Source organism: Rhipicephalus sanguineus, chromosome 1, assembly GCF_013339695.2.
Source record: "Rhipicephalus sanguineus isolate Rsan-2018 chromosome 1, BIME_Rsan_1.4, whole genome shotgun sequence".
Lineage (NCBI taxonomy): Eukaryota > Metazoa > Arthropoda > Arachnida > Ixodida > Ixodidae > Rhipicephalus > Rhipicephalus sanguineus.
The window spans coordinates 231,619,850-231,639,911 of record NC_051176.1 but is presented as its reverse complement, the minus strand read 5'-3'; the positions used below and the strand labels follow the sequence as shown (position 1 = coordinate 231,639,911).

Sequence of the window (20,062 nt, the reverse complement as noted above, 5' to 3'; positions counted from 1 at the left end):
TGTGGAGGCCTAGCTCCAGAAGCTTCTCGGTGCTCGTGAAATGCAGAAGGCTGAGCACGCGCTTGAGACCAGTTCTGATGAGGGAGTCAAGTTTTGCCTTCTCCGCCTTAGCCCAATTAAGGTAAGGCGCAATGTAAAGGACATTACTGAGAAAGAATGCCTGGTAAGCTCTGAGCAGATTGTCCTCTTTGAGACCACCTCTTCGATTTAAAACGCGGGATACAAGTCTTAGTATATTACTGGCCTGTCCAGTGAGCCTGTTGAGGGCCTGCGAGTTACAGCCCCTGGCATCAATGAGGAGACCTAGGATCTTTACCGAGTCCCTCCTCGGTATGGGCTGTCCATTCTTAACTCGAATTTCTATCGGCAATGTTTCCAGAGGCGCAAGGTTTCGAGCCCCCTGTCTAGACGGTCGGTATAACAGTAGCTCTGATTTATCAGGGGAGAGTTCCAAGGCCCGTGTTTGAAAGAAAGTCCTCCGTAGCCTCCAGTGCGCTTTGCAACGAATGTTCGATCATGGCTAGCGATCCGCCCGGTGCCCAGATCGTGATATCGTCCGCACAAATGGCGTGTCCCACGTTCGGGATTGCAGCGAGGCGAGTGGAGAGCTTGTGCATGGCGATGTTGAATAAGAGTGGGGAGAGCACGGAACCCAGTGGGGTGCCGCAGTTGCCTAGTTCGTAAGGCCCTTCTGAGACCGTGCCTATTCGGAGGTGTGCCTTGCGATCCGCGAGAAAAGATTGGGTGTAGTCATGAAAACGCTGGCCCAGGTTAAGAGAGGAAATCTCAGTCAGGATGTGTCTATGCGATACCCTGTCGAAGGCCTTGGATAGGTCCAGTGCGAGGATTCCCCTCACGTCCCGAGTCGTGTTATCGAAAATTGACCGCTTAAGCAGAAGCATAGTGTCCTGTGTGGACAACGCCCGTCGAAAGCCAATGAGGTTGTGTCTAAATGGCTCCTTATTTTCTATATGTTCAGTTAACCTGTTATGTATCGCATGCTCCGCAACCTTTCCGATGCATGAAGTAAGGGAAATAGGCCGCAGGTTGGCGATATGCGGGGGCTTGCCTGGTTTAGGTATGAGTACGACTTTTGCAGTACGCCATTCTATTGGGACCTGCCCAGTTGTCCATACCTCATTGATTTTGGCCGTGACTATCTCAATTGCCCTATCATCTAGATTCCTGAGAAGTTTGTTTGTGACTCCATCGGGTCCCGGAGCTGACCTGCCATTTAGATGAAGGAGAACATGTCTGATCTCTGACACGGTGAATGGTTCGTCTAAATCAGGTGCGGGGTCTCCCATGTAGGTTACACGCTCTACCGATCGTTCCCCATCTTTGACGAGGGGGAGATAGGTATTTACTAAGTCGTTAGCTAAATCCCTTTCGGCGAGACCGACTGCGATTTCCTTCTTTATGAGCCTATCTGTTGCGAGGTTAAGGGCGCTCTTAGACTGTTTATCATCGAGAAGGCTTTTCAATAAGCTCCATTTGCCACCCCTGCGCATACGCCCGTCCGTTTCGGTACACGTCTCATCCCATTGCTGCCAGGCAAGTTGGGCCGAGTAGGACTCAATCTCCTTGTTAAGAAGCGCGATTTTCGCTCTGAGTCTGCGGTTATGTTTCTGGGTCTTCCACTTGGTCGAGAGGGCATGTTTTGCCTCCAGGAGGTGAGCGAGTCTCGAGTCCATTTTGGGAACCTCCAGGTCCGTGGTGATTTCTTTGGTGGCTCCTTTAACGGCCTCGTGCAGATTCTTTAGGAGATCTGCGTACGTCTCGTTGGGCGGTGCGGCTTCATCTCTGATTTTTCGAAAAAGGTCCCAATCCACAAACTCATATCTCACGGGTGGTCTGGGTTTGACACGCAACAGAATTTCAAGTATGCAGTGATCACTGCCTAGCCCCTCCTGAAGGTTGTCCCACGTGCCCTCGATTCCTCGGAGGAAGGCGAGATCGGGGGTCGTATCTCGGCTGACCGAGTTACCAGACCTGGTGGGCAACCTAGGGTCTGTGACAAGTATTAAGCCGAGCTCCGCGGCGTTGAAGGCCAAGTTCGTCCCTTTGGCGCTTTTGTAACCGTACCCCCATTCCGTATTTGGGGCGTTAAAGTCACCCGCAACGAGAGGCGTGTTTCTTGCCGCCCGAGCCGCGGCGCCTAGTAATGTTTTAAAGTCTCTTTTCCTATCCGATGGTGAGCTGTAGACGTTAAGAATGAAAATGTTACAACTGCTTGTTCTGCTGGGTATGATCTCTATTAGCTGGGCCTCGAGGCCTGCCTTGTACGCGGGGACCACATGCTCAACAAATGAGATGTTCTTTCTGATTAAGACAGCTATTCCTCGGCCCTTACCTCCTCGGTACGCAACTGAGCGGTACCCCGAGAAAGAAATTTCGTCACTACAAAGCGTTTCCTGTAACAATATGACTTGCGGCTTCTCCGCAATAGACCTGATAAGCTGTCCCAATGGGGCCTTGCGCCTCTGGAAACTTGCACAATTCCACTGCCAAATTTTCAGATTCTTGCTATCCGCGTTCGCCATTTTGACTACTGAAGATTATCCAGTTGCCCTTTAGCCCCACCGTCGGGGTTCGGGTTTGCCTGCTTTGGTACCGTCGACGTCGTGAGTCTGCTTATGGCTTGGACCTTGGGTCTCTCTAGTTGAGTTAGCCTCGTCTCCATCCCAGAGAGCATTGCCATCATGCGGCCTAGGGTCTTTTCTATTGAAGCTAGCCTCCCTATGCCCTTGCTTCTGGCAGGTGGAGCAGCAACGGTCGCTGTATCCTCGCTCGACTCCACCATCTCATCCTCATTGTCTGTCTCGGACACTGTTTCTGGGTAGGGAGCTTTACGTTTGGGTTTGCCAGCTAAGGGGCCTAAAGCTTGAAGTTTGCCTTCATCGCGATGCGAGAACTGTTCTCTAATGCTATTTAGGGCTTCCTTAAGCTCTGCAAGTTCGCGCCTGAGCTGTTGATTTTCCGCTTCAAGTGATTGGATGCGGGGATTTCCAACATCTCAGAAGTGGGATTACAAGGCCTAACGAACTGAGCGGCACCATGAACAACAAGGACGTTCGGAGTGAAGACGCCCAAGCCGGCAGCGACAACGAGAGTGGTGTTACTGGTGAGACTATGCGTGAGATGGATTCTCCCGTGGGTGCCGGCCAAAGTGATGGTGTTACTGTGCGCGAACTGTTGAATGCTCTTATAGAAAAGGACCGCGTCTTAACGGCGTTGCTCGAGCGCTTGGCTCCGTGAGTGACGCCACAGCCCGTGTCCGCGGGAACGCCGGTGGAATCGCTGCGTTCCAGGTAATGCCTGACCTCAGCAACAACATACCAAGCTTCGACGGTTGCGAGGACGCACCCTCAGCAAGGGATTGGATTGAAGATCTCCGTACAACTGTGACGCTACACAGCTGGCCTGAGTCTTTCATGCTTGAGACCACCAAGTCCTGTTTGACCGGACCGGCAAGAGACCGGCTGCATTCGAGGAGGTCCGAAATCAAAGCTTGGAGGGATTTTGAAGAGCGCTTTCAGCGGACCTTTGTGAGCCAGACGCGCGCGGCGGAACGCTGGCGCAACATGGACGAGTGCGTGCAACAGCGCAACGAAAGCTCAGTGGTCTATTTCCACGGCAAGGTGCGGTTGTGCAAGGAGGCGAACTTGGATTTCTGGGACACCCGTGAGCAGATAATCACAGGACTACGTTCGAAACAACTCAGCACGATGTTGCTTGGAAAAAGTCATGAAGATGACGATGACATCTTGCACAACATTCAAGAGTTCGAAAGGTTTGAGCGTGAAAGGCAAGAGTCTTTCGGTTCAACACGTGACCGTATAGCGGCGAGCGACGAAACACGTGCTCAGAATGCCAGTGTGTTGCATGCAAGAAAATCAGTCGACGAGGGAAGTACCAAGGACAGGCGACACCCTCTGTCTAATGAAAAGGGAGAACGAAAGTGCTACAACTGTGGCCAGTACGACCATATAGCGAGAGACTGTCCACAACTAAAACGGCCGATGAAGTGTTTTCGCTGCAATGGAACAGACGACACACAGCGTCACTGCAAGGTGGTACTGCAGCGCAATGAAGCAAACACAGTAACTGAGCCAGTATGTGAAATCAAGAGCCCAAGCGTGTTGCTGAAGGAAGTCACTATGAATGGAAGGTTCACTGTCGTTGGGCTCATTGACACGGGCAGTTCTGGCTGTCTCCTGCGTGCCTCCGCAGCAGCGCGATGTGGCTTAGAAATCGTTCCCAAGACAACAGCCCTGTATGGTTTTGGAAATAGCACCGTGCCTGCAGGAAAAAGCATTGGAAGATGCAAGGCCGATTTATGCATCGATGGTGTTTTGGCAAAGGACATACCCATCCTCGTAGTCCCAGATGAAGCTCAATCTGTCGATTTATTGGTTGGAAGGACATTCACAGAGTTGCCTTACATCACGTATGCAAGAATGGGAGGTTCTTTGCGGTTTTGGCATTGTAGTGACCGTCCGTTTGCTCATCTGGAGCCTGATGAAAGTCACCAAAGACTGCAATTGAGAGCCAAGGAGGACTGCGTACTCCAGAGAGACACCGTAAACTGGATTACAGTGTGCACGGAGCAAAGGATCACCACTCCCGTCGTATACAGACACTGCGGTGAAGATGTCCTGCTCGACATGACGCTCGGAGAAGTTACTGTTCCTATGCACCCAGTGGGTGACGGACAGGCCTTCATACAAAAGAGTCAACCGCTTGGACGAGCTACACCAGTAGAGGTACTACAGCTTTCTCCACGAAGGTCCATTTTGGATGATGTGGAGCAGGGAAAGAAAGCGGTGAAAGAGGTGCGTGTGCCAACTGAACGACAGCCGATATGAAGCTGTGACGTGAACGTTGGACCCTCTGTGACAGAGCCCCAGTATTTAGAACTCGTGGGTGTTTTGAACCAATTTCGAGAATGCTTTGCAATGACCCCAGCAGAAGTGGGCTGCACAAGTGTGCTGATGATGGACATTGTAAAAGTGCCGGGTAGCACCCCTGTTGCACTGCGTCCACATCGAACAAACGCCAAAGGGCGAGAAACAATCCGAAGAATTGTCAAGGAATGGAAGGACCTCGGCATAGTGACCGAGACGAACTCCAATTATTCCAGCCCTGTGCTCGTAGTGGACAAAAAGAATGGGGAAAAGCGCCTTGTTATCGACTACCGAAGGCTTAATACGCAAACCGTGAAGGAGAAGTATCCCCTTCCCAACATAGATCAGTTTGAAGGCCTCGCGGGAGATTTGGCTCAAGGCTACTTGCAAGTGCCCTTAACAAAAGAAGCCAAGAAGAAAACAGCGTTCATCACTCCAGACGAAACTGGTCAATTCGAAAAAATGATTTTTGGTCTTACAAATGCGCCTGCCGTGTTCCAACGGCTTATGAATCGAGTGCTCGGACCACTAAGGGGTGAAATCGTGCGGTGCTACCTAGACGACATCCTCATACCGGCAAAAGATTGGAGTGAAATGGTCGTGCGATTGCGTCAAGTCCTGCAGGCATTTAGAGATGCGGGTTTGACACTGAGACTCAGCAAGTGCTCATTTGCAAACGACCATGTAGACTTCCTGGGTTTCCGTCTGCTGGGAGGACTAGTACAGCTAGGCTAGGTCAAAACAAAGGCAATATCCAGTAGTTCCCAAGGCCAAAGAATGTGCATGAGGTGAGGCGTTTCCTCGGATTGAGTGGATTCTTCAGGAAGTTCATTCACAAGTACGCCTTGGTTGCTGAACCACTCACAAGACTAACCAAGAAAGATGCAGTATTTGAATGAAAGTCGGACCAGAGAGCAGTTTCCAAGATCTGAAGGAAAAACTTACGTCAAAGCCAGTGTTGCAGCTGTTTGATCCAAAGGCAGAAACCGAATTGCACACTGACACCTGTTCCAAAAGGGTAGCAGGCATGTTGCTCCAGAAAAAGGGTAACAATTGGCACCTTGTGTACTGCGTAAGCAAGAAGACAACTGAATCAGAAAGCAGATATCATTCCACGAGATTGGAACTGATGGCCATTGTGTGGTGTGTTGATCGACTGCGGTTCCTACTTTTGGGCATACATTTCACGGTGGTCACAGACTGCCAGGCCCTGATCTATTTGAATGCACAGCGAACACAGAAACCACAGATTGCACAATGGTATGACCTCATTCAGGAATTTGACTTCACAGCAAGGCATTGGCCGGGTACACGGATGGAGCATGTCTACTCTTTGAGTCAAGAACCAGTGGAGTGTCCGACTGATACCACGGATGATCTTTTGGAGAGACGCGTTGAGGTGTGCCTGACCTGTAGTCTGTAAGACCAGATAGGTGCCACTCAAAGAGGAGACGAAGAGTTACGAGAACTTATACGAATAGACACGAACAAAACAAAGGACTATGTGCTCAAAGATGGTCGACTCATGCGGATCATCGACTCTGACAAAGAGACGGTAATGAAGTTTGTGCTACCGAAGTGCATGAGGAAAGCAGTTGTGATCCGATGTCATGATCTGCTTGGTCATTTTTCTGTGGACCGAACTGTGGCAAAGATGAGGAGACTTTCTGGTTCCCTCGGATGCGCAACTACGTGCGAAAGCACATCTGACAGTGCTTTGAATGCATCTTCAACAAGGTCCCTGGTGGGAAAAAGGAAGGGCTCCTCAACCCCATTCCGCCTGGTAAGCGCCCCTTTGCAACGGTGCACATCGTTCGTTCCAAGCAAAAAACAAAACCAGCACCTTCTAGTAATCGTTGACAATTTGACGAAATTCGTGCGTCTCTTTCCTACTCGAGATACGTCGACAAAGTATGTATTGCGCGCAATCGAAGAGTTCATCCTCGAGAGAGGCCTTCCTAAAACCATCATTACGGATCGAGGCAGTTGCTTCACCTCAAGAGCCTTCAAAGAGTTCTGTGCGACATGAGGCGTCCGACACGTTCTGAACTCGGCGCGCCACCCTCAGGCTAACAGACAAGTGGAACGAGTGAATCGTACTGTGTTGCCTGTCATCGCTACGGCAATGAAAAACCCAGAGCACCGTGATTAGGATGCAAACCTCAAGTATGTTGAGTGCAGTTTAAACAACGCTGTGAGCAAGAGCACGGGAAAGACCCCTTACGAAGTGCTACATGGTTACAAGCCCGTTTTTTATGGGTTAGCCCTGCAAGACGCGCACATGAATGATGAGAACGCTTGGAAGGACCCAAGTGAGCTTCAAGAAACTGCGCGACAGCACTTACTGGAAGAACAAGCAAGAATTAAACAAGCATAGGACAACCGGCATTACCCTGCAAGGATGTACGATGTGGGTGAAGTGGTGTTTTTGAAGGCAGCACCCCAACACACTGGGAACCCATCTAAAACACAACCGAAGTACCGAGGCCCCCTAGTGATAACCGAAGTGTTGCCTGCCGACACATACCGAGTGGCAGAGTTGAACAAAGGTACTGGGAGTAGGTACGCAACGACGGCGCACGTTTCGCAGTTGAAGGTGTGGTCGGCATCAAGTAAAACGTCTCACCAAGACGATGACGAAGACGACGAAGAAGAATCCGAGCACCAAGCGGATCAGGATCAGTGCGACGAGCCCTTGGCAGTTAGACGCCCACGCAGGCAACGGGTAGTACCTGCCAGACTACGCGACTGTGTGCTATAAAACTGCTATCGTTTTTTTTTATTTTGCAACCACCTTAACGAGGACATTAAGGTTTCAGGACGGCCGAGTGTTAGCTACTTTTATTAGCGGGTAGCTAGCGCCACCGATCCTGTGCGCCATAATCAGCAGTGTGGCTTGAGACTAGCCTGGTGGTGGGATTGTCTCTTGAGAGTGTGCACGTTCGTGTGACGGCGCGGTTGTGCGTATGTGAGCGCGAGAGACCGTGAGTGTGAGTTCGACGGACGCTATGTGTGTCCCCCCGTGCGACGAACTTCAGTACGTGTGTTCCTTTGTGTGAGCATTTCTTTTTTTCAACTTATTAAAGCCATTTTTATTTTACCAAGCCATCCTGTGATTTGTGAGTCTCGGATGTCCAACACATGCATGCCCTAAATATGCAAACATACATGAACAAGCTTCAAAAGCCAAGGAATAAAATAAAAGTCTTATAGTGCTCACTTGATAGTCTCTCCAGCAAATTCCAGCATCTGAGTAATCTTGACTTTCTTCTCTGGTACTTCTTGCGGGCTTGTGGTTGAAGAAGATGGTTTGCTAGGCTCCTGCTAATAAAATGCCAGAATAGACGCAACGCTCACTTCACGTAAACGTTATATTCTCTTTTATTGAATATATCATATAAAAAACATTCCCTGAAGTAGAAGTTTTTTTACCCAGATGAAAATTTCACCCCATCATTCATTGATTGCTTGGCTGTAGCCATGAATTGAATGAGCAACCTTGCGCTCGGCAACAGAATGCCTTGCAGCAGTAACTTACACCCCTGTCACATGGAAAGTTTTTATGTCACTTGCATCTAATGGCACTCGACACATGAAATGACATTAGGTGCAGTGCGCTGCTACACGGCAGGAGACAATGTCATTTGCAGGCGATAATCGCAATTTGGAGAAGACTGGAATGAACAAACACAATTTTTAGTATGCATATCAAGTGCTTGTAAAAATTGTTTTGAACAAATGTCTGTCAGACTGCATTGACGTCATCAGTGTACGCAGGCTGCACTTCTTACTGACGGCTACTACTGAGCACAGGCCATGACATGGCCGGCAGCGCTCTCGATAGCATCACTAGGAACGAGGATATTCGAACTTTTCAGAACGAATAATTTGAACTCTTTGGCAAGAAATAAAACAATGCACTTGAAAATAAAAACATATGCTGTAACAAATGATTTACCTTTCATTATACAGTTTGTTCACGGCACGTCTTCAGCAAGGGCACTCATTCACGACAGAAACGCATTCGAACGAGTTTAGCAAACCAATTCATTTGCACAAGTAATTTTCATTTAATGAAATTAAAGTTTTTTGTGGGACAGGGTTTTGTGAGACAGAGGCGCTCATAAGCGTTTCTTCATTACCAGCGAGATGGCGCTAGGAGCACGCGGGCGCACTTAAAGGCGTCGGCCAGCTCTCTCGCTTCTTCTATTTGCGCAGCGAGAACCTTGCCCTTCCGCTGTCTGCTCGCGCGGGCACTCGAACAAACTACCGCAGTGTTCATGATTCTCAGCAGATCGAGCTACGTGGTAGCTCTCACCGCGCGTCGCGTGCGTGTAGCTAAAAGCGTTTCAGATGTCGTGCACGTAACGTACGTGTACTTTTCACGTTTGCGTATGAGAAGTCCCTACGTACGTGAAATTAAAACTGTCTAGTAGCTGCCAGGTAGTGATGGACGCACGGTAGTCACAGCGCGTCCATCACGGGCCGCTTTTCTTGCTATCGCATTCATTGCTTCGCCCTTACGGCGAAACTGTGACTTTTTTTTAGTGTTCTCATAGCTCTGTACTTGGGGTACAGAGCTCTGTAGTTGTTATTTTTTTTTCTTTTTTTTTTAACTAGGAGTGCTCCTATGGACGGTAGTGGCTTAATCTTCAAATGTAGAACCCAATTTATTATATTGGAGGATTGTTGCATGGCTCCATTAGACATTTTGTAATGCTCAACATGCGTTGCGTGTCAGTGAGATACCCTGCTCGCCAATACCACTCACATGCTTTTAAGGACTAGCGTGCACTCAACCTGGCAGACAGCCAGGAATTATTTTGTGCAAATTTTGAAATCCATAATTATTCAAATGGCATAGAAAAGTAGCCCCAGGAACTGTTTTCTAATAATGGCGGGCCTGCGCGAGACATGCAGAACAGTCACAGCGAAGGCTGGAGCAGTGGCCTTTCTAGAGCTCAATGTAAACTCTCTTGGGGCGACTATTACAAGTACAGCTGCAAGGTACCAACTACGCCATAAATCATCAGAATTTTGCGAAAAAGGCAAGTACCCACTACGCCATTATTCATCAGTCTGCGGATAAGCGAGGTACTCGCTACACATCTGTAAGGCATTATGTGCACTTTGTTATGTTGTGGCTGATAACAAAAAATTATGGCTGAGCACATTGTAATGGGTGGGAAGCTTTAAACCAACCACTAGTTATGCAATTTGTATTGTGTGACAGCTGGTTGTTGTTTTACTCTTCTACCATGCAATATTACGTCTGTTAATGTGATTCTGCGCCCAACACGATAAGTGTATAGGGCTTTTTTTTGCGAAGCAGTTTCAAGCACTGGCATAGCTCTGTGGCACAATACTCAACTGCCACGAGAGGCCTGTGTTCAAAATCACTCCATCCTGGATATTCTTTTCTCATTGTGTGTGATAGCGGTTATGGACACTGGTGGTGGCAGCGGGCAATTATGCCACCAAAATCGGGTGTCGTGGTCTTATAACAGCTTCCACTGCAAAACGAAAAACCTGAGTTTGTATCTTTATAAAAATCTATAAAATATTTAGTAAAATGTTTCACACTCGGCATTGAATGTTAAGACAAGCAACTTACAGAGACTGCACTTGCAGCAGGAACAGTGCGTTTCCTAGGAATAGGTTCAACATCACGCAAGAAATCAGACCACAGGTCGTCTGCTTTCTTCTTCTCTTCTTCCGGGGTGAGTGCAGAAACTAGCTCCTCTACATCGTCTACCTTATCAGGACTGTCGTGTGCTGGACTAACATCACCCTCCAAATGAATTCCACCCTTACGTTTCCTGCAAGAAGAAAAAAGGACATATATATGCCACAAAAAAGTTAAAAATATACAAGTTAATATAGTAAACAGCAAAGTAAACTGAATTCTAAGAAGCTATGAAGGGTTTTGTTGACATTTTTCAGTCTGCCGTGTCTGTACAACGGGTCATGGTACTTGGCTACCGACCCGTAGGACGCTGGTTTTATCTCTGCTACGATGGTCGAATTTCAGTGGAGGTGAAATGCTACAGGCCCGGGTATTGCGTGATGTCAGTACACATTAAGGAACCCCAGGTGGTTGAAATTATCTGGTGCCCTCCACCAAGGAATATGTCGTAGATTGGGTCTTTGAGACCCCATAAACCAACCATTAACATTTTTGAACACCATACTGATACATATTAGAAAGTGTGCCTATTTCGAGCATCCTAGTACAGTAGTGTAGTCATTGTGTAGTTGCAAGAACTTTTCAATAGTATACTCAATGTCCTGCAAATTATCAAAAATCTCCACTGAATACATCAGATGGTAGTTCTGCTTGTGAATAGCAATATTTTCCTGCCTGGCAGAGGATGGATTCCAGGACCCATTTTTAAAGGCAGCTGGCAGTGACATGGCAAATCTGCTACAGAGGGGTGGTTGCTGTGGCTACACCTTGGTGCCTCCATCAGTTTCGCTGCCGCTGATCGCCCAAGTGTCAGCATTCTTACAGGGGGCAGGAATATGTACACCTAGGTCGATTACTAACAGCAGCGCTTACGCATGAAAAGGAAATTCATCAAAGAGTAAGGATGGGATGGAACGTATATGACAGACATTCCCAGATCATGGCAGGCAATTTACCACTGTCTCTAAAGCAACATAATGTACCATCATTGCATATGGCCAGTTCTAACATATGTGGATGAAACTTGTAGGATAACAAAGAAACTTTAGGGAATTCATGAGCCATTCCACTCTGTGAAGGTGGATGATCAGTGAAGCTGTGACAATTCTTTTTCATTTCTTTATTTATCATTTTCTATTTTAGCGTAAGCTCCTTTAAAGCAATTCCACCTTGATTTGCAGGGCCAGTAGTGGACCAGTGGTGAGTAGTGGGGTTTGCCCAATTTCCGTGGCGCACACCTGCTACAGGTTTTATTGTAGGTAACTGTTCATGAATGTATCATGTTCATGATACGTTGATATTTGATATTACTCTCAGGGTCACAGTCACGTCAATCGTTAATTCGCCCAGTTAGCCAGCAGCTGTTTGAGCTCAGTCTGGGTGGCCATGGTCACTTTTTTTTTTTTTTTAATTTGAAGGTAAAGGCCGTTCATGATGATAGTTTTCTGTTGAGTAGGTAATTGCTGAGTAGGTAACTGTCTGTGGAGTTACGAATAGCCTAGTTATGTACAACTCCGCTGTAAAAGTTAAATACCAAGCAGTGTGCGATGGAACAGAAAATTAAAAGCGCAATACTATGAGATCAGAAGAGAGATTAGATCAGAAAGCAAACCGGGGTAGCTAACATTTTAGTTGACATTAAGTGAAAAAAAAAAGAGAAAAGGACCTGGGTGGCTCATGTAATGTGTAGGACAGACAACCGGTAGTCAATTAAAGCAGCGGAATGGATACTAAAGGGTGGGATAGGCAGCCGAGGGTGGCAATGAATTAGGTGGGGTGACGAAATCAAGAAGTTCGCAGGAATAAAGTGGAATCAACTCGCACAAGGTACGGTAAATGGGAGATCATTGGGAGAGGCCTTTCCCCTGCAGTAGACATAGGATAGACAAAGGATGATGATGATTATAGTGGGCTTCTTTCTGAACTTGTCAATTTCTACTTAACAAGAGAACAGTTGTAGGCATATTTCTTGATATAAAGAAAGCCTTCAATACTTTCAACCACAGCATATTATTAAATAAACTAGAATGCTATGGCTTTCGCACAATGTGCCTAGAGTTCTTTAAAAATTATCTAGAAAACCGTAGACAGACAGCACAGCTAGCTGATACACCAATCCGAGTTTCTTGAAACAACAATAGGTATACCCCAAGGTTCAGTTCTTGGACCAATATTTTTCTCCCTGTATATCAACGACCTACCTTGCGTGGTAAAAAACTTTTCCTTGCACGGTAAAAAACGCACAGAAGCACACATTCGCGCACACTCAGAAGTGCTGTTTCACAGCGCTACAAAACTAACTTTAAATACACAGAAATCCAAGTACATTGCATTTACTTCACCGCGCAAAACACTCAAGGAACACTCATGCACACTTATACTGAACAATTCAGCGCTAGAATGAGTACATCCAATAAAATACCTAGGCGTTCTCCCCTTGATGAAAATTTCAACTGGAAACCTCATATCGACAAAGTCTGCAAAACGCTCAGTAATGCTTGTTTTCTTCTGTACATATGCCGAAACATATTTGACATACCGAACTTATGAATAATATACTTTAGCATATTTCATAGCCACTTAAACTGCTGTGTGGTTACCTAGGGTCACACATACTGCACATACCTAGAACCAGTAATAAAACTTCCAAAAAAAGCAATCCGCTCTATAACCAATTCAGGCTACACGGCACATACGCTACCACTCTTCCGAAGCCTAAATATCATGCCGTTGAGCATGCTAATTAATTATAAAACAGCACTTACGGTCCATTCTAGTATTAACACCAACTATTCAGTTCGTTCATCACATTTTATATGTTCTAGTTACAAAAGCCGCAACAAAGTAAAAGGAAACTATCTCATTCAGCAAACAAAAAAACGTATATGGGTAACAGAAATCTTACAGCTAATGGAGTTGCTGTGTGGAATAACCTTCCACAAGAACTGAAACAGAATAAGAATTTCTCTTTTGAACTGAAAAAATATTTCTTAAGTAACATATTGACACCCAACACATCAATGCTAGAAACAGCCATATTGAATTCACTACTATGTATAATCATGCTGCACGTTTACTGATGTATTACAATTATATATATTACAATTATACATATGTGTATGTATGAATACAACATATTTACTTTTTGCCCTTATGTGTTATTGTTGTGCTCTCCAGACACATAATATGCCATAATTAGTTTTCAAAGTGTCCTAATGTCAATGAATTATTTTCGTATGTTCATTTATTGCTTTGCTGTTTGATATGCTCTTCTTATACACTATTCTACATATTCTTGTTCCTTTCTTCTTTTTTTTTTCTGCTCACACGTATGATCAGTTGCTAATCTCTGTAAATACATAATGTTATAATTAGTTTTCCAAGTGTTATAACATTGTAAAATTATTTGTGCTTGTATACTTCTTTTTTGATAAGTGACATGCCTTTTCATGATTACTTTTGAATGAATCCCAACTAGCCTATGGCTAGGAATTCAGATGCATTTCTCAAAATATTGTATTTTTTCTTAATTGTTTTATGTCAATAAATTCAATTCAATTCAATTAAAAGGATGACAATGATTATAGTGGGCATTGTTTTGTCCGGAATAGAAACTGTAGCAGATGTTCCTGTGGCCAGTGGTGGTGACGCACTGGAGCTCTGAATGGACTCCTGACACAGGCACGTAGGCAAGGGGGGGGCCCGGGTCCCCCCCCGAAATTCGTCCAGCCTTATATGTTCCCGGGCATTTTTTTTTTCTTTTTGCCATGAAAAGACTTTCTTTCGAATAATTAGGCCTTGGGCCCCCCCCGAAAAAAAATCCTGGCTACGTGCCTGTCCTGACAGGCGATAAGCTTGTGCCGGCAGAGTGTATTCTGGGCACCTCTTGTGTGGGAGATGTTCCATGACACCAAAGGCTGGTGTACCGCCACAGCATGTTTGAAGCTAGAGCCAGAGCAACAACACAGCAACAGTGGGCAACCCAAAAGTGCAGAGTCATTCTGATCAAAAGCGGACAGTGTTTTAAAACAAGAAAAGCACATACATGACGTGCTTATGTCTACACAAGATTTAGAGAAGTACATGGTGAGTAGGAGAATGAAGTTCATGGTGCCCCTTTCTCCGGTGTGAACCGAGAAAGCCGGCTCTCGTATGTCGCTGATGAGAGGAGACTTGGACTGGGTAAATGCAGTTTGTTTATTCCGATTCGCACTCGGCGCGTTCCGAAATCCGTCTCTCCCAGACCCTCCCTTCAGGTCTGTTAAAAACACTGCTGCACGGGGTCTTCACAAGTTCATGCACGGCGCTCTCGAGCGAAGGTCACGTTCCCAGGGTTCGAGCACAGTGCTCAGATGCCTCCAGCCATCGAGATTTGCAACACCACAGTTGTCGGGTCATTTAGCTTGGCAGAGTCACAGTTCGTGGCGACCACTTCAAGTCGTAAATCTGAGCTCCGAGCTCGTTGAGCAGACGCTCGCTGCTGTCACTGTCCGAGTCCCCCGCACTGGCTTGCACCCACTGCACGGTCGTACGAGGCGCTGATGGAGATGTTCTGGCCAACACCACCACGCGTTTCCGAAGGCGCGCTTCCAGATAAACACTGCCGAAGCCAGCTGATATACGTGCCAACCCCCGGCATTCGCCCGCAGCTCGGTTTTGTTTATACGAGTCGCAGGCGCCGCATTGCTCCGTCCGACAAGGAAAGAGTGGCCGCAGTGCGAGAGTAGCAAGGAAAGTTGATAAATGAGTGGCAGCAGTGCTGTTGTTCATTAAACTGCAACTCTACTGCTATAACATCGTCCCAAAAAGTTCTTACGTCGTACGAAGTGAAAAAACAGCGCTTTACGACAAGGACGAGAAAGGTAGACACCACGTGCTGTGTGCACTGTGTGTCTACCTATCTTGTCTGTGTTGTAAAGCACCGTTTTTTTACTTTGTACAATGCACCACCAACTGGCCCAACGTCGTTCACTAGTTCTCGCGGCTTCACATTCACTGTAGACTTGTATACAATTGCCGTTACATAACAAAATTTCGACCTCATGGCGATTTAGGGGCGCTACATGATGTTGTGTCTGAACAGTGGTTCACAAGACAGTAGAATAGACGCAGTAAGTGCGGAGCTTTCTGTGTCTTTTTTACTGTCACAGCGCCTTTTGAGCGTTACTAGGCTAATATGAATATTTTTAAGTGGGTTTTTTGTTAACACCGCGAATTCGGAAGCCACTATTTTCATATGGCTCGATCCTCACCTTGACGACTGTTTTTTCTTTGTTCCCTTCGGCTTTTTTCCAGCAGGTGCCTCAGCGTCACTCCCGGCGTCGTTTTCGGCATCAGACTCATCGCCTTCGCTCTCCTCGGCTGAAAAGTATTCAAATTACGACACGCAAAGGTAAACAAACAACCTGGCACTCTAGTAAGCCGCGTGATATCAATACGCACACTAATGTTTAAGTTGTGGTATTATACGACGTTCGGTTTCACAGGTCAACACAACAGAATGTAGAATCGACAGCATAATGACAGAAACCCACCGCAGCGCTAAGAACAGTAGCACAAAGCAGTGCAAGAAGCACCGATTGCCTGCAAAGATCCCATAAAATGTATCTGATCTACAGACCGCGCTTAGGAGCTGAACGTTTGCGCGGCATCTTGAATGAAAGTCTCCACCTCGGCAGCACGTACCCGATGGAACGTAGTCGTCATCTTCACTTTCAGAGCTATCGGCCGGCTTTGTCAAGTCAAAAGTGGACATACTGAAATTGCAGAAACTGCTTTACTCAGTACTTTTTTTCCGCCGTCTCTTAACAACTTGTTGAAAATGCGATGTGAATGCGCATTACTACCGCACGCATGAGCGAGAGCATGCAGACGCAGCGACACACAACGCCAACAAAAAAAATCGATCTTGGATTGTCTTACGACTTACGGCCGGTTACGGCTGCTACGGGCTACGGCCCCTACGGCTACGAGTAGACGGCTAAGAACTGCTGTCCATGTTGTTACACAGCTGTTGTCTGCTGTTGCGACTGCGCCCACTACCATGCCGCTACGCCGTAATGATAACGCCGTGGACAGCCGTAATGGCAATAGAGCGTGTCTGCGTCGAGTTTTAGTAATGTTGTGAGCGCAGACAAGGATTAAAATTTTCATGTTCGTGTCACGAGTACTGCGACAGCTTTGTAAAGCTACGAGACCACTTCACTTCCTGGGTGAGCATGTTCTGCAAAATGCGGTGTCGAACGCGGCAGCCAGCTGAGATCGAAAGTTTCTGATCGTGTACACATGTGTAACATAGCAACTATGCAGCAGGAGCATTTACTTTCTACCCGTACCGTTATTAAACACGCGGCTCATCAGCTCTATGAGCAGCGTAGTTCTGCTAAGCGCGACCGCGCGCTCTTCTGCAGCGCTTGGCGTGCAGCGAAAGGGGGCATTGCTGTATTTTTCTCTCTTACTCGACGCGAATCTCATGCGTGCGAAAGTGTCATTTCTTTAAAATTTTATAAAGAAAAGAGTGCTGTGTAAAATCACGCGGTTAATACAGTCGTGCTAGCTTGACAAAAAAATGGTCCCAGTCATCTCCGACTGGTGGCAGTTTGTGTAGGTGTGCCTGCCGTACCGGGTGTACTGTGGTGTAGCCCAACGTTCTTGTGCAGTCGACATCTGCAGCTGCAGCCCGCGCATTTGAAACGCGTGATTTATGTTTAGCTGTGCGAGTTGTATGTTGCAGAAGGTATACTCAAGACAGGATAAGACAACTCGGTGTGTACAGGAAGACAGCCGTGGTAACAATGTGTACGCTTTGACAATTCATTTTTATGCTCTTTCAGGATGTTTGATATAGTTTCGTTTTCGGACCTCGTGTGCACGAGTACGACATTGTGTCGGACGGTTTGCATTATTGTCACTGTTCGGACATTGTTAAGTTTATCAGTTTAAACTTTACTGGGAAGCACTTGTCCTTCTCTGCGGCGGTGTGTGCTATCTTGACAGGATCGTCAATGACCCCGAGCGGCGTGATGGGTAGATAAAGAAGGAATTGAATTGAACATTATACAAGCTTCGCGTCGCCTTCGGCCTTGAAAATCATCCACGTGGTATCCCGGTATAAATGTTTAAACCTCAGGTTGCCGTGCACCACAACCGACCACCGTGTATTCGACAAATGCCTTTCTTCCCTCCCAAACCAGAAAAAGAAAAGAAAAGGAAGATTTATTTTAGACTTGCAAGTCAAGCTGAATGTGTAATTTGATCTCATTGTGTAAATTCCTTTGTATGCTGTACATTTAATCGGTTCTGAACAGTGGCCTACTCTGCCTTTCTTTCACTCTAACAGATGTTGCGGGTGACAGTTCTCTCCTTGAGGCAGCTAGAAAAGGCCGCACAGTGAAAGTAAGTACATTTTCGTGTTGAAGAATTTTTTTTTAAGGTAACCTAGTAACTTCTATGTTAGCAGCACCATATGAAGTTTTACATCGGTGCTGGCACATATTTAAATCAAACGGAATCGTTCACACAAACCTGGTGTCTAAGACACAACCATAGACTAATTTCTAAGCATTTATCGCAGAAAATCTCTGTAGGACTTTGCAAACAGTTTCTTGCTTCCTTTGGCCATTGTCTATAGAATATTATTTGTGCGCTCAATTATCATTAATGTGGCACTATCTGAATGGCTACTTGAAAGCAAGTAAAACCCGTTGTAGTCCAAGTGCTTCCATGGTCTGCACCATAACGCTATCAAAGGCCATTTGAAAGCAAGTGGGTCCGGGTATGGTCCAAGTGGTACCATCCTAAAGGGACCGACAACTGCCCAGAATATGAAATGAGTTGACTCCACTGATGTAAAGATTGTCCGTCGCACTGACTCAAACCAACCCTGTTTTTTTCGTGAGAGATGGATTTATATTTTTATTTCTTAAACGAAAGTCGCGAAAAATGACCTGTGGCGCCTCTGGCGGCAAAAACATGAACGATCCGACGAAGACGGCCACGTGACCGTTGATTACTGTACTTGGTCGACGATTTTTTTGTTAGTACTGAAATATTGTTCGTTTCTTTATATTACAAGGTACTACTCCATAAAAATGTACACATATGCCTGCGTTAGTAGTATGCATTAAAGTGGCGCTGCCTTCGCGTGACGTAGTGATCCCATGCTCGTCAGCGCATCTTGAGAAACTTTTCAGCGTGCTGATGCAACCGTACACGCAGTTTCCAGGTCGCTAAGATTTTGGAGCGACATAGTTTTGCTACCTATACTTTCTCTCAGAAATGACATGCGCGGCTACTTGGTGCGGCCGTGCATATGCACAGTTACGTTTTCGATTACTTGGCTTAGCTCGTGTATAGAGAGAGTAAGGACGCCGGGACAAGCCATCCATGACACAGGCGCAGGCGCACAGAACGCTGTACAAATACCGGGAAGGTGTATAAAGCCACACATCTCATTGTAACAGCTTGCTATTTTTGAAAATGGTTGGAAAGCTCAAAATAAAGGTGGTTAAGCATAGTTACAGTAACTCCTGCGAAAGCAGAACAACGACAGCTTTCACAAGGGCTATCGGCATCGCTATCAATTATCAGCGTTGCTGAAGCAAGCCTCCATGCGTGTTTGGAGCCTTTCAGATCGAAAAATACTGGTTATAAAATAACTACGTGCTTTTCGGATAAACCACTGCAGCTATAAATGCTACGAAGGGTGAGCTTCCTGTCGCGCCGTAAAAAACTGGGTCGAGAAAAATCAGTTGTCGGTCCCTTTAATGGCCACTTGAAATTAAGCGAGACCATTTGTGGTCCAAGTGGTGCTGTATCTTGACGGCCACATGGAAGCAAATGGGACGGCTTTAAAAACTACTTGGCTGCAAGTGGGACCACTTTGAACCACTTCAAATTCCACCTAGTATGCTTGTTGTCATATGTATGATTGTGATGAATAGTCCTTGAAGTGCTCACGGTCATATAGTTGTTGTTTGAATGTTTTTTTTTTCAAAATAATTTTTTTTTTCTTTTTGCTGAAGTCAAGCAGCTCTCCGCTTTTCTTTCTTTTATATGTACTCTTAATAGCTTACCATATGATTTGCAGGTGGCAGTAGAAGGAAACATTGGTTCTGGAAAGACAACTTTTCTTGACGGTTGTAAAAAATTTGTTGACACAACGGTAAGTTGCTTGCTGTCACTGTCATCGAGAAGTATGAATATTCATTCACTCTGTTTTTTGTTTTTTTCATTTACTAATAAATTGGCTTTGAGCGTAATCAATTTCCTATTTATAGGAAGTATTTTATTGCCTGCCACTTAGGCTCACAGGTGACGGCGCTCTGCTTCTGAGTATAAGGCCACAACCAGTAATCAAACCGCACTTTGGGTGCACGATAATGGGGTATTCATGCAAAACTTGGTTATCCTTTGCCTTTTCTCTTGCTTAATCAGATGGCTGACAATCAGCCGCAGTGTTGGGGAAGAA

At 46.2% G+C, this 20,062-nt stretch overlaps 2 protein-coding genes across 4 annotated transcripts in view; one reads left to right on the top strand and one right to left on the bottom strand.

Annotated features, from left to right (window-relative positions):
- LOC119374328 (craniofacial development protein 1) overlaps window positions 1-16,513 on the bottom strand; it is a 34,242-nt gene extending 17,729 nt beyond the window's left edge. The window contains exons 1-4 of one of the 2 annotated variants that reach the window (XM_037644406.2): window positions 16,279-16,513; window positions 15,846-15,954; window positions 10,522-10,726; window positions 8,128-8,231 (exon numbers count right to left, since the gene is read on the bottom strand). In XM_037644406.2, coding sequence (XP_037500334.1) covers window positions 8,128-8,231; window positions 10,522-10,726; window positions 15,846-15,954; window positions 16,279-16,348 — 488 coding nt within the window. In that variant the 5' untranslated portion in view covers window positions 16,349-16,513. The remainder of the gene's footprint in view (window positions 1-8,127; window positions 8,232-10,521; window positions 10,727-15,845; window positions 15,955-16,278) is intronic. The other variant, XM_037644411.2, reaches the window with a different exon arrangement.
- Window positions 16,514-16,567: 54 nt separating this feature from the next.
- The window catches only part of LOC125756211 (thymidine kinase 2, mitochondrial-like), a 39,288-nt gene continuing 35,793 nt past the window's right edge, over window positions 16,568-20,062 (top strand). Inside the window, exons 1-3 of one of the 2 annotated variants that reach the window (XM_049420220.1) lie at window positions 16,568-16,805; window positions 17,933-17,988; window positions 19,682-19,756. In XM_049420220.1, coding sequence (XP_049276177.1) covers window positions 16,745-16,805; window positions 17,933-17,988; window positions 19,682-19,756 — 192 coding nt within the window. In that variant the 5' untranslated portion in view covers window positions 16,568-16,744. Of the gene's footprint in view, window positions 16,806-17,327; window positions 17,392-17,932; window positions 17,989-19,681; window positions 19,757-20,062 lie in introns of those variants that run through there. The other variant, XM_049420224.1, reaches the window with a different exon arrangement.